A 13,819-nucleotide genomic window follows, 5' to 3' on the forward strand; every position below is an offset into this window, starting at 1 on the left:
CAAATTCCACGATGTATGATAACCAACATGATGGACTTGATGAATTTTGGAACTCCAAAAATATCAAGGTCATCTTGAATCGTGTTATAAATATGCCAATAGATTCCATGATGAAGGATAACCAACATGATGAACTTTCTTCCTTTGTAAAGCTGTTAGGCAAAAAGAAAGAACAAAAGAAGAAATTTTCCTTTGGTTGGATGGTTGTGAGTCTCATTTTGAGCTCCATCTCGAGGTTAAAATGGTACAAACATTGCATTGTTTGCGAGTTTGGTTGGAAGGTTGTCACATACTATTGTCATCTTCATACCACGAAGAAACTACCCAAAACTTGGATGACATCATTGATTTTTTTTAATGATAGTTTCTATAAACACATTATCAAATTGAAGTTGCACAAAACCTTAATTATTCTCACTTGCAAGTCATTTTGCTTCCTTAGCATCGTGCTCATTATATTTGTAAGAAAATATAATGAATTTGGACTCAAAAGAGAAAATGCTTTATTGAATGTTTCCTTCAAGAACATTCTAAATTTGAATTATCATTGGATAAAACATGTTAAGGCTCGTAAAACTTTCTCAGTATTGTTGAGATTGTGCTTCGACATATGTGCACCTCCAAGAAAGATTATCAAGAAACACAAAAAAAAAGATGATAAGTTTTCTCAAAAACACTAATCACACTCCTTCATGGGCTATGCAAGAAAAGAAGGGTATAGAAAAAATAAATGCTTTTGGCTTGAGAAAGAGTACTATCCAAGAGAGAAATGGCAAAACTTTTGACGAAAAAGATCAATTCCTTAATATTATCGATGTTCACACTCAACATTGAACTAATTGTCCATGTTCACACACTTGTATTGATCATCTCTTAGTGCTAATGTTGGGGGTTCAAACAAAGGTAAGTGAACTAATTGATGATCTCTTAGTGCTAATCTTTCATCAACCATGGAGTTCATGAGTTGTGAAAGCACATAAATTTGTGTATAGAAGAAAGAAGCATAATTTTCACAAGATGAGATTGAGATTCACTAATGTAATGTTAATTTATCCCTAGTTTTGTAATAGAAACTTATATATTTATCCATTGATTGGCTCAAATATCAATTGATCATGTTTATAGTGAATGATGTTGCACACTTTATTGAATGTACAAAAGCCAGTTTCTTCCACATCTTTAATTACGTTCTCTTCTTTATTGTTGGCATGAATCAATTACCTTTTCATGAACTACTACGCAAGAAGAATTGAATGATTTTGAAGTTTGTTTTCTTAAGGAACTACTATTCAAGTTACCTCCTATAGTGTACTTGAGATCTACTAGGTGTTGCCTTTATGAACATTCCAACCTATGAACATAGTCAGATTATAAAGGAAATAAGATCACGATTCACAACACTTAAAAGGATGGGTCATATTTGTCATAGTAAATCTCATTAGGTGCGGTGCACTAAAAAGGAACTAACATCATAAATATGTCTTAATTATTGTCATAAAGTGACAATCAAAATTTTGTATCTAGGACCATGTGTTAAAGACTTATTTGATTATTTTCACTGTGCTCAACGCATGACCAAAATTAGTTTACAAACTAGCATCAAATAAAAGTTGTTGAGGAGGATATTCTTAAATTTGGATTTTCGTACACTACGGCTATTCTAAATTCTTAATTAAGTTGTTTAGGTTGATAAACACTCTGGCCTACAACTTTCAACCTGAAATGAAATGACACGTTCCTAGATCAAAGCGATCACTTATAATCATTTTCCTTGATTGTGTTTTTGGATATAGTTACTTGAGATAAGCATTGACACAAGCATGTTTGCCATGTGATCCTCCAAACATTTTGAGACAAATTTGTATGCCCAATTTTCAAAATGGAAGTTTTTTAAAGGATAAATAAAGTACGACATTTAATAAGCATCCAAGGTGTTCAAACTAATGTCAAAATAGAAAGAGAAATTCCAGCCAACTCCTCACAATGCCCAAGAACTTTGTTCATTCCTTGGTTTTATCAGTTTTTTGCAATAATTTTACACTCAACTTTTGGCAATTGATTGTATTTCTTATTAATAATTTGAAATTTTAAACATGCATGTCAACTAAACCATCTACCAAATTAATTCCCTGGAATGATTTGTTGCATGAATATGACACATCTACATTGATGCTAAAATTACATAACTTGCTCATTAAAACTTCTCAGGATTGAAAGTACTAATAATGATTAGACAAATTGGTGTTTTACTTTATCAAGCCAGCAAGCTTGGTACTTTTAAGAACACACGCAAGGGTACCCGAAGCATTCCACTCCACCAATATTGGATTATAAATGGGAAGAATCTTTCTTATTTTAAAAGTAAGTTTTAGACGATTGAAGCTAATGTTAATGATTAGACATTTAGTGTCTCTTTATCAAGACAGCAAACTTGTTATTTTTAATAGTACAAAACTTGATCTTCCTGTATGGCATGTGTGGAAATTTCAGAGATACCTCATGTTGTTCTACCTTAACAAACTACCCTAGAAATATATTTTGCTATGAGAGATCGGTTTCATACATTCTCCTCTTATCCTTTGTTTAAGTGTGGTTGGTGTGGTTTAAGATCCTTAATATCCTTTCATTAACTGCTTATCATTAACATACTCTGTCTCAAATTTGTGGGTGATTTAGTGTTACATGATCGCAAATGAAATCTTTTTAACCTAAAAAAAGTGGTAAAAGAATAGTAGCCAATGATAAGACTAAATTTCAAACACAAATCAAATCGGTATGAAAAGTTGTGGTTTTGAAGTGATTATTATTGTGTGCTCCATTTGGATCCAACGAGAGTGTAATCATCATTATCTTCATAGAGGATGTTGTGGATGGCTTTGTTGAATGAGAAATTAGGCGGAGCCCTAGATTGATATTCAAGAGAGAGTTGTGTTTGAGAAGGTGGTGGCCCTATAGCAACCTAAGGCAAAAAACATTTAAAAAACCAAGTGAGAATGACTCATGTTAGTGAATGTCTTGGTGAATGTGATTTCACTCAAGTTAATGAATGTGTTCTCTCTTAGCAATCATAATCATCTTATGTTCAAATTATGATTTACACGTAAGTCAAGTTAATGAATGTGTTTTTATTAGCAATCATAACCATCTTATTGTAAAATTATAATTTACACTTAAACAAGACACAATGTGTTGTATACAGAATTAGAGGCTTTAATTGTTTCTGATGAATTGCCATAACACATCAGTAATTTTGATTATAAACCCAGAAGAATGGAAAAAACTAATTCAACCAAAACAATTCAAATATGTGTGCTTATTGATGCATTGGCGTAACACATCACAAATTTTGATTATAACCCCGAAAAGAAAAGACAAAACTAACTCAACCAAAACTTCAAAGGGTAGTGTTTATTTACCTCAATGGCTTGTAGCTTCCGAAGATACCATTCTCTTTCTATGCGTATGCCGAGATACACCTTCTCAAGTTGCAGTTCTTCATCGCCTTTTAATAGATTACGATTCAATTGCGTCAAGGCCAAGTAGGTGAAAGATAAATACCCCTCAGGTGTTTCAGTTGGGGACATTTCTTTATATATGAATAGGCTACATTCCTTCACACTCTTCATTACTAAGTGTTTGCAACCATAATTACCCCTCAGGTGTTTCAGTTGGGGACATTTCTTTATATATGAATAAGCTACATTCCTTTATACTCTTCATTTCCAAGTGTTTGCAACCATAATTACCCCTCTGATGTTTCATTTGGGAACATTTCTTTACATATGAATAGGCTAAGTTTCATTACATATGAATAGGCTAAGTTTCACTCCATATGAATAGGCTAAATTCCCCCATGCTTAGCACAGAACATCCTAACCAACGTTTTAGTGACCCTTTGTCACATTAAAAGGATAAAAACAACAAACATATGATCAAACATTCCAAACACTTTTGATCTAGACGGCCAATAAAGCTAGTGATGGCATGTGGCAAGCATTCTAATGGAAAAGCAAAGCTTATAAACCATCAGATTTTTACCAGGAACCGAATGTTTAAAAGACGGAACCGAGAGGATACACAACCTAGTATGCATTTCGAGGAGGCGGCGAAGCTTCTTGATGGGTTTCTTGAGCATTTGCTTGCTATCTCCACTCCTGCAAAAACAATGAGATCAATAAACAAACAAATACATGGCCAGAATAATGAGTAAATAAAACAGATAATGAATAACAAACAACAAAATATAGCCTGATCAATATATCTAGTGAAATAGTGGTAGTGCATACATATATATATATATAGTCAGATTTGTTTGGCCTGCCATAGCTAAGCTGTGTGTATGTCAAACTGGTCGGTAGTTTCAATTCGTAGTTTCAAAAACATCATCGGCACCGTGGAAATGTGGTTTCTAAACAGGTTGGTGTAGCATAGATGCTAGGATATATCAGGATTTGCAGCAGACAGCCATTGTTTTTAGATAGCCCAAAATGTAGTCACAATTAGAGCAAAGACAGTTAAGTGAGAAGCCTGACTGACTGGCCCACAGACAAGGATAACCTAATAATTATCTTTGAGGGGGAGGGAGAGAGAAAGGGAGAAACTCACCCTCCATCCTGGGCGTCTATGTCTTGGAAGATTTCTCTCAGATTCTCCCACACATCAGAGTTCCCACCCTCCAGAGTGTGGCTCACCACCTCCTCATCATTATCATCATCATCTTCCTCCTCCTCCTCCTCCTCTGCCAAGAATCACACAACACACACACACATATGTATATCAGAAGCAACAGCAGAACCACCATCATCTCTTACCTCATACAATCAATCCGTTCACAGCAAGCACAAAACACACAGACACCATAAAACAAGGCAGAAGGAGAGGCATGGAAGCGAGCAAGACCTGACGATGAGTTGAGGTATCTTTGGTGCCTTGCTGAGGACTCCATCTCTCTCTCTCTCTCTCTCTCTCTCTCTCTCTCTCTCTCTCTCTCTCTCAGTCCCAGTCCAAGAAGCACGCACATGCATCTACATATATACCATATATATATGTATGTATGTATGTATATATGTATGTATGTATGTATGTATGTAGGTATGTAGGTATGTAGGTATGTATGTATGTATGTATGTATGTATGTATGTGCGTATGTATGTATGTATGTATGTATGTATGTATTTATGTATGTATGTATGTGTCTGTCTATGTGTGTGTGTGTGTGTGTGTGTGTGTGTATGTATGTATCATGTATGTATATAATATATATATATATATATGTCCTGTATGTGTGTGTGTGTATGTATGTATGTATTATATACGGTTCTTTTCCAAGGCAACTAACATCAACATGCACACGTTCACACTACGAATCTTTTGAAGGGTGTCCCATATGGCACTATCTGGGTTCAGCACCATCCTTCCATGACATAAAGGACAATTATTCCCTAATCACTAGGCCATCCCAGATTGTGAATTCATTGATGTTTATAGCCGCCTCTCGGCCACCTTCCTAGATAGATGGCATGCTGTTGAGGCTCGCCTTGATCTCATAAGCAAATTTATCGATCACGGTCTCACCACAACTATCACGTTGAGCAGAGAATTGTCTTGCGCCATGCGAGTAGTTGCAAATACTTGGAGACGATTGTGTTTCGGCATGTACTGTGATCGTTGCGTGTAAGTGTTCTCCCTTGGCTAGAGTTTGAAATGGTGTTGCCTTGCGCCCCAAGTCGAAATATTATCTTGAAGTCGTACTCTGTGAGAAAATTCGACCAACATGCTTGTCTCCGATTCAAAGTTTTTGTGGCGGTAAAGTAGTCTATCTTATTCTAATGGTTAGTCACCACCTAAGTATGGTGTTGCACTCCAACCAAGTATGCCCACCATTCGTTGTAGGCAAAGATGACAACTTTGAGCTATTTTTCAAAGATTGTGTGGTCAAATTCTATGGTGGTGAAACTTGGGGTGTGGATGCAATGTTCCGACATCATCCAACTACATAGGATGGCTCCAAAAGTGAAGTCAGAGGCGTTGGATTCAACCTAGAAATCCTTTGTTGGGTTGGGATGTAACATTGGGGCAGAGATCAAGCTTGCTTAAGTGCCTTGAAAGCGCTCTGGATTTGAGGTCCTAATAAATGGAGCATCTTTTCGGGTAAACGCAATTAGGGGTTGTGAAAGAGTGGAAAACCACTTAATAGATCATTGATAGAAATTTATGAAGGCAAGGAATGATTGCACATCCCTCAGCCTTGTTAAGACATGCCGCACTTGGATTGTTCCTACTTTTTGTTTATCCATCGTAATGTCAATGGGTGAGGTAATGTAGTTGAGGAACTCCACTGAGATACGATCAAATTAAGACTTCTCACTTTTGGCAAAAACCCATGGTCATGAAGTTTGGCTAGAAGTAGTTGGACCAATCAGATGCGTTCCTCCATGTTCTATGAGAAAATTAGAATGTGATCATGGTAGATAAAGACACATTCATCTACATACTCCTGAAATATATTAATCATCATGTGTTCGAAAGCTACCAAACCTTTGGCCAAATAGCCTTACCTTGTATTTGAAATGGTTGTATCATGTTTTGAACATCATTTTCTATTCAACATTAAGTTTAATGCCCACTAGATTATAAGGTCCCAAATGGTCAATCTTGGTGAAGACGCGATGTGTTCGAAGACAATCTAAGAGCTCAAACATCAAGGTAATGAATAGCAATTCATCATTGTGACTTTGTGAGGACTCCGATAATTGACATGCACTAGGCACTTTTTTTTACTTGATAATATATCCTCCATTGGTATTAGAATTATAGTGGTCGAAGGCCTTAATACAAAATAGTCAAATATTACATATGACCGTAGTCAATCTTTGAAGTTTGTAGGTAAAGATAAGTAAGAAAAACACGTAGCCAATCTTTAGAGACAAAGAAAATACAATGAAGCCATATCCGTCTCCAAATGAACAAGATGAATAGTCCAACCTCCAAAATAAACAAACTAGCAAAATTTTGGCCAATAGGCCATTCCCTTTTCTACCTTTGGTCACACCATATCACCACAACGGATCAATACTCTATCTCATATAGGTATTGTCCTACCATGCATATAAAGCTTATGTACATATCGTCTATCTCTTTAGCCATGAATTCGATAATCAAACCTTCCTTTTTGCCATTGATTTTTCTCCATGCTAAATTTTATTAGAGTTTAAACTTTTACATTTACTTGCTTTCTTGCATCAAATAATATTGCCTCTTCTTTATCCTCACCATTCTTTGATATTGATACAATATTAGGACTTTTTCATTTTAGTTTTTCCAAACTCCAACATTTTGAGATGAGCCTTACATTCTTCCCCAAACAAAGCATTCAATGTCCATCTACATCTGCATTGAAATATTGATACCCTACCTTGAGAAGGACATCCTTCAATTGACCACATATTTACCAAGGGAGAGGTACATGACACAACTTTCAACCTCATTTACATGTACTAGCTTTTGGATAACAAGGTCATATAATGCACCTCTTTTCATTTTGTACTCTTAACACAGGTGATTTTGCAAGTATAAGTGTTAACAGACCAATTTTAAATGAATTTAGCATGTATGCATCTCATTCAAATTTGGCTCATTGATTTGGGGGAGAGATTTGTGGAGAGATAAAAAGGGTGTATACTTAAGGAGAAGCAATACATTCAAACTATATTGAAGAGACTGTGTGCCAAGAACTCTCATTAAGCTAGTTTTGGATATACAGCAATTGGAGTTGGAGTTGCCTCTAGATTCTAGAACTCGTCTCTTTGCAACTTTCACATGAAGTGATGTCTCTTCTGTATCCATTTATGAACTTACATGGTTTCATACTTGTAAATTAGGATGAGGCAACCAATAACATGCGTTGATATAAAATTATGAATAGAAAATTAAAAGCAAAAGGTTAGATTGAATGTTGAAACAATATGGAACATAAATCCCAATTTAATATTTAGATGGCTCCAAAACATTGAATCCTTCCATTTGGACATGGATATCATAATCAATGGTTAGCAAGTACAATCAAAAACCTCGTATAATTGGTATAACTAAAAAGCAAGAATAGATCAACACTTCATGGTTGAAGCCCGCATTCTCCAGGTCCATTTCCATTTCCAATTAACAATGTTATAGTTCATATTTACAATTGAATAAATCAGCTTTCCCCTATCAAATGAAGGTTTCAAGGATTTTCTCTTTCTTCTAATGATGTCATTCTAGCATAGATCAATTAGCCTATATTCTCCAATTGAGCATCAAATGTTTTTAATAAGAATGTAACAGCAGTGACAAATAATGAATGCCTGAGACAATGAAAAAAATCCTAACCCTAGTTGTGTTCCTAAATACACCAACTACCCAAACTATAATAGTTTTAACTCGATGCACTCTGATGCTTTCCAGATTTACCTTCAATTGGTGGAGATTCTTGTTTGATCTCATCACAGTTAGTAATTGAGACGCTTTGAACTTTCAATTTTTCTCCATGTTTTGCATATGCAGCATCCAAAGCTTCACGAACCAAGCCATCAGAACTTTCAGTGGCATTTGTAGCATTCTCTGATTCTTCAGGACGTTTATGAAGAGCCTCTTCAAGAACCTGATTGTTGCTTGTTGATGGAACATTCATGTCACCTAATTCAACTTTCTTTACCTTTCTCCTAAAAGGCTCATGGAATGCATCATACAATCGTTTCACCTGCCATGACAAAGCTCAATATTTTCAAAGAAATATTTCAACATTCGTCTTGTTTTCCATCACAAAGCTCTTTGTAGATAAATTGGATAAATATGCCCACAAACAGGGTCACGTTACTGCAGACAATGAAGCAGAACTCCAATGGGTGTGCATCACAGGTTATCCACTTAATGGTTAGGATGTCGAATAAAAACGAAGCACAAGTATAATCGTATATGAAGTCATCAAAGGAACTACTTCCTAATGATTATATCACGACACTATGTACAGAACAAAAAACGGTCAAATCATCAGCAAGGATTAAATTAGAATAAAAAGATATAATAATATGTATCGATGGTGACATTAATCTAATGCTCAACAAGAAGATTAGTGAGGTTGTCTATACGATTTACTCAACCTGATTGTTCCATTTATCTAAGATTGTTTTCTCCATGTGGAAGATCTTGAAGATAATTCACAAAACAAAAGGTAAGATTCCGAAGCATTACTAGATGAGGGTAATTAAAGCTCATTGAGAGGTGTACAGGACACTTAAGTGTGTTCGAAGTAGAAACTTGTATGCTAGGGAAGAGAGATAAAATTAAAAACTCTGTAGAAAATGTCCTTGATGTTAGAACAAAACTATACATTAAGCGCAAGCAAAGGACCTATAGTAATCAGAATAAAAAAGAACGGTTAAAGTTTATGTGATCATAATGGACCAACAAACAGTAACATTCAGCTTCAATCTATATAATCATGAAAATTATTAATTTCAAGACAAAAAAAACATCACTCACTACGTGTCTAACATGACAAAATGTTACATAAAAAAGGACATAATAAATATAGCTAAAACTATGGGATTTACAGAAAGAGTGAAGAAATTATGCCAATGAAGTAGATGGCTATATATTCACATGCACCATCAAAAGCTTCAGGTAGATATTCTTTATTCTCATATTTTGCATGTATGTAATCCAGCGGAACAACCTCTGCAAGGTTTACTCATATTTTTTTCGTGATGGAATCCGAAAAATGCACAAAAAAACAAGAAAATCATAAAGCCCCTAATTGTTCATGACACTAAGGAATATAACCTATTGTTATAAGAAAATCTTTGTAGCACATATATTTTACTTAAGAACATTCAGAAAGTTTACATGCATACCTTTCTTTCTCCAATACCTGGACAACGAGCCAAATCTTCCATGGATGCTCCCATAACGGCAGTTAAAGACTGGATCATGAGTATATGTGAGATAAGTAACTAAAAGACACAATTGAATGGTCCGGACTCTGAAGAAACATGTCTTACCCCAAAAGTGGAACCTAATGTGACAACATCTGTCTTGTTCACATGTCGAATTGTGGTCAGAGCACTAGTCAACTGAACGAGAAGACATAAACCAATATAAACTGTGTTGTTTTTAAGAGAGTGATTGATAAGAGCCTAAATATGTGTAAGTTGCATGTTTGCAATTACTTTGATAAGATCAATAATCCATTACCCTTGACAAGTAGTCATGATCAATACGTTCTTGAATGACATCAGCTGGCTTATTTTCATATATTTTGATTGTCTCCAGATATCGCGCACACTCCTCCAAGCTTCCTTGCAAACAAGGAAACACTCAATAAAGAGGATCAAAAATATATAGCGCCTAAACAAATCAAGATTGCTCAAACTATTTGATTCCCTACCTCCATGCACAAAGCAGTGTACAATCATGAAGCAACGCAGTTTTTGTAACTTCATGTAAGGGCTTGACTACGTCTTCCTATACCAATGCATTAAAAATTTACAAAATAAGAAAATAGAGGGAATAACATCCAAAAGAAGATTCAATTTGCAGACTTATATAAATTTCATTGTACCACATCCACATAGCATAAGATAATCCTAAGGCGGAAACTCTTCATAAGCTCACGAATCCGGACGTAGAGGTAATCAGGATGAAGTAGATGGTATCGTAAACTGCATACGAACCCAGGAGTTTTAGAGACCATGATTTACCTCCACATTAAGTCGAGAAATTCTATTTTTCCTTCGAGAATATTTAGAAAACAAACCTAAGATATAGAGCACAAGAACTTTGTCCTAGTATATAGTCAGGAACAATATCTGAAAAAATCCACCGTATGTTCTTTATGTGCTTAAGCACAGGATTCCCTTGCTTGTGCATATAACAGAAAGCAAAAACAAATCAAATCATTAAGTTTTCTTTCAAATATTTTGCAATGAAAGAAACAAAGATCGACAAGCTTGGGATGACCTACCTGTCTACGACTCACAAGGATGGCATTTCGAGCCTGTGGTCCTGTATTTGCACTGTTCAAAGCAACAAGGACAATATTGATCAAAATGATAAGGGGAATAAATTGTTTTATAAAAAAATAGAAGGATGGAAACCTCTCATTAGTCTTTTGGGAAACAAACATTCAAAATATGGAAACCATCAAGGAAAAACTTCAGAATTGAAGGAAGAGAACATTGAATTAATGCAACACATGCATTTCCATATTGGATGGGAATTTGCGAATTGATCTTAAAATTAAGGAGATACATCTAGCTCAATCTTGCAGCAACACATACATTTCCAAATGAAATGCAGGAAACTGTACACTTAAAATGGAAATTACAAATTGATTACATAAACGGCCATAGAATAGAGAGAAACAATCTATCTATAATATCTTATGCAACAAATAGAAACCTAATAGAAAAAATATATGGCTAATCTTGTATATTCACTGAGTATGTTTCCAAATGAAACAAAAAATTTGAATATATTTATGATGGAAATGTCTGATGTAATTAGGAAATCGCCCATAGTATTTAAGGATAAACCATCTGAAAAATTACAAATTTGTACAGTTATGAAGGAAATTACCAAATTGATTTGGGAAATGATCATAGAATTAAAGAAAATCAAATCTAGCTAATTAAGAAGAACATATCGCTATTCTCAGTGTGCAGTGTGCACTTCCAGATGCAGTTGATGCAAATTACCAAATCCATTACAGAACTCAATCTTGTATGAAACATTTGCATTACCAAATAAAGCTCAAATTTTATATATCTAAGATGGAGATTACAGAATCCATGCGGGAAAGGACTTTAGAGTTGAGGAAAATCATTGACAGATTCATTGCAAACAAAGCACATTCGAGTTTGGCACAAAATGAAGGATTATGTAACGACAGCATACTCTCAGATTTTGGCACAAACGAAAATATTAAGTGATAAAGGCATACTCAAGATCATAGAAAATTAAGCAAAAGATATGAAAGAAAACTGAGTTTGGTACAAATTATGCATAAATACAGGAGGAAACCACATCCAGGTTTGGCACAACGTAGCATTAACTGATGAAACATGCTCATATTTGGAACAAATTAAAGCAAAACTGATGAGAACATACTCAGGTTTGGGTCCATTTACACCAGGAGGCTGTGAGGGAGGAGCTGAAACTACAGGAGGTGGAGAATAAGAATCTGATTTCTTCAGGAATGAGAAAGCCTGGTTGAAACTTCCTGTCTGATCATGGTGATCTATGGCTGGAGTGGATGTGGTTAGGTGAGAAAATGTGTTACATGAGGATGATGATGAATGAGACGGCTGGAAAAGTATGCGAGCAGCTTGAGGACGAGATTGTTGAAGAACCTCATCATAAGAAGGAATGTTGATGATGGGAATACGACTTGACGCAGATTGCTGATCCGAAGGAGGTTGAGATTGATCTGCAGAAGGTTCTGATCCTCTTCTTTCCATCGTTACTCTCTGTCTGTTTCTCTCACACAAGGACCTACGTCAATTGATGGATACATTCAATAGAACGTATTTCATATATGACCAGTCTACTGGCAACGTGCTTCCTTCCTTCCCTTCCATATCCACGTTTCCGAACATACACAGATCCCAAAGCTTATCAAGAATCACTGGATACGGCCAATTCTGCACGTGTTTTGAAGGCTTCTCGTCCTCTCTATCCAATTCTGTAACACAAAAATATCAACGCTTCCTCTGCTTTTCCATTCTGTATGCCCCAGAGTGCCAGACATGGCGGGACAAAATCCATGGGGAAGTGTTTTACCCCTCCATGTGTCAGACTGAGTTTTGTAAGAGAACTAGAGAAGGTGCGTGAGTCGCTCCTTCCAGAATATACCGCTGGCCTTTTTTCGTTTACACAGATTCAAAGCTTTGGATCATCAGAGGACATTCCATATAGCAAAATGGCGGGTAAGGTGGAAACCTGCACAGATCTAGATCGATTCGAAGCTCCTGCTGCTGCTGATGATGATGATGGTGGTGGTGGTGATGGTGATGATGAGAGGCGGGAAATTGCGTAGAGTGACTGACGATCGATTCTCTGTCTTGCGGCAAGCAGCGGTGAAAAGGAAGGAAGGATGGATGGATGGATCGGTGAAATTGCATAGGCGGGAAGCTATGTATCTATGTACATACATACATACATACATGATACATACATATGTATCATGTATGTATGTATGTATGTATGTATGTATGTATGTATGTATGTATGTGTGTGTATGTGTGTATATGTATATGTGTGTGTGTGTGTGTGTGTGCTATGGCTCGTGTCTATGTATTTGCACGTAAGTCATAAATAGGCGTGGCGAGGGAATCGCGGCCACGAACGGTGTAGACCGCACACGCTCTCAATCAACTCAGTGGCCTGCACCGTCCGATTTGGATTAAAAATAAAACTTGCGAATAAAAACGTTGCCAGTAGCCGCCCAATTGTGACAACTTGGTCGCCCAACCAAATATGGTCGCCCAACTCTATCACCTACTCGGTCACCCAAACCAAATATGGTCACCCAACCAAGTGTGGTAGCTCAGCTATCACCACCTCCGTCACCCAAACCAAATATGGTCGCCCAACCAATTTTGGTCACCCAGCTATCACCACCCCGATCGCCCAACCAAATATGGTCGCCCAGCTCTATCACCTACTTGGTCACCCAAACCAAATATGGTCACCCAACCAAGTGTGGTCGCTCAGCTATCACCACCTCGATCGCCCAACCAAATATGGTCACCCAACCAAGTGTGGTCATCCAACTATCACCACT

General features: G+C 36.3%; 2 protein-coding genes across 3 annotated transcripts; both read right to left on the bottom strand.

Annotated features, from left to right (window-relative positions):
• Nucleotides 1-2,685: 2,685 nt before the first annotated feature.
• On the bottom strand, nt 2,686-4,807 carry LOC147849925 (uncharacterized). 2 transcript variants are annotated; one of them, XM_087337165.1, is made up of 4 exons: nt 4,606-4,807; nt 4,039-4,154; nt 3,417-3,502; nt 2,686-2,959 (listed from the first exon to the last, which is right to left on the bottom strand). In XM_087337165.1, the coding sequence occupies exons 2-4, from the start codon at nt 4,133-4,135 to the stop codon at nt 2,804-2,806; spliced, it is 339 nt and encodes a 112-aa protein (XP_087193291.1). In that variant the 5' UTR covers nt 4,136-4,154; nt 4,606-4,807; the 3' UTR covers nt 2,686-2,803. The 2 variants fall into 2 exon arrangements, with proteins under 2 accessions (XP_087193291.1, XP_087193292.1); XM_087337166.1 differs by having other exon boundaries at nt 4,078-4,154; nt 4,606-4,793.
• A 3,324-nt stretch (nt 4,808-8,131) lies between these two features.
• On the bottom strand, nt 8,132-13,125 carry ERCC1 (nucleotide repair protein). Its single transcript, XM_087337195.1, has 9 exons — nt 12,145-13,125; nt 11,000-11,051; nt 10,793-10,896; nt 10,598-10,697; nt 10,424-10,500; nt 10,231-10,330; nt 10,038-10,109; nt 9,891-9,959; nt 8,132-8,737 (listed from the first exon to the last, which is right to left on the bottom strand). The coding sequence occupies exons 1-9, from the start codon at nt 12,492-12,494 to the stop codon at nt 8,414-8,416; spliced, it is 1,248 nt and encodes a 415-aa protein (XP_087193321.1). The 5' UTR covers nt 12,495-13,125; the 3' UTR covers nt 8,132-8,413.
• Nucleotides 13,126-13,819: the final 694 nt, after the last annotated feature.

Source organism: Azolla caroliniana, unplaced genomic scaffold (genome assembly GCF_043228905.1).
Source record: "Azolla caroliniana isolate FFs.n. ecotype wild unplaced genomic scaffold, voAzoCaro1.0.p SCAF_22, whole genome shotgun sequence".
Lineage (NCBI taxonomy): Eukaryota > Viridiplantae > Streptophyta > Polypodiopsida > Salviniales > Salviniaceae > Azolla > Azolla caroliniana.

Excerpts from the sequence above, each read along its gene's own strand:
- LOC147849925 (XM_087337165.1), bottom strand. The coding sequence starts at position 4,135 with ATGCTCAAGAAACCCATCAAGAAGCTTCGCCGCCTCCTCGAAATGCAT. Across the intron at positions 3,503-4,038 it reads TTTTAAACATTCGGTTCCTG|GCGATGAAGAACTGCAACTT; the intron begins GTAAAAATCTGA and ends ATCTATTAAAAG. Across the intron at positions 2,960-3,416 it reads GGAAGCTACAAGCCATTGAG|GTTGCTATAGGGCCACCACC; the intron begins GTAAATAAACAC and ends TTTTTGCCTTAG.
- ERCC1 (XM_087337195.1), bottom strand. The coding sequence starts at position 12,494 with ATGGAAAGAAGAGGATCAGAACCTTCTGCAGATCAATCTCAACCTCCT. Across the intron at positions 11,052-12,144 it reads GTAAATGGACCCAAACCTGA|TGCAAATACAGGACCACAGG; the intron begins GTATGTTCTCAT and ends TGCTTTGAACAG. Across the intron at positions 10,110-10,230 it reads ATCATGACTACTTGTCAAGG|TTGACTAGTGCTCTGACCAC; the intron begins GTAATGGATTAT and ends CTTCTCGTTCAG.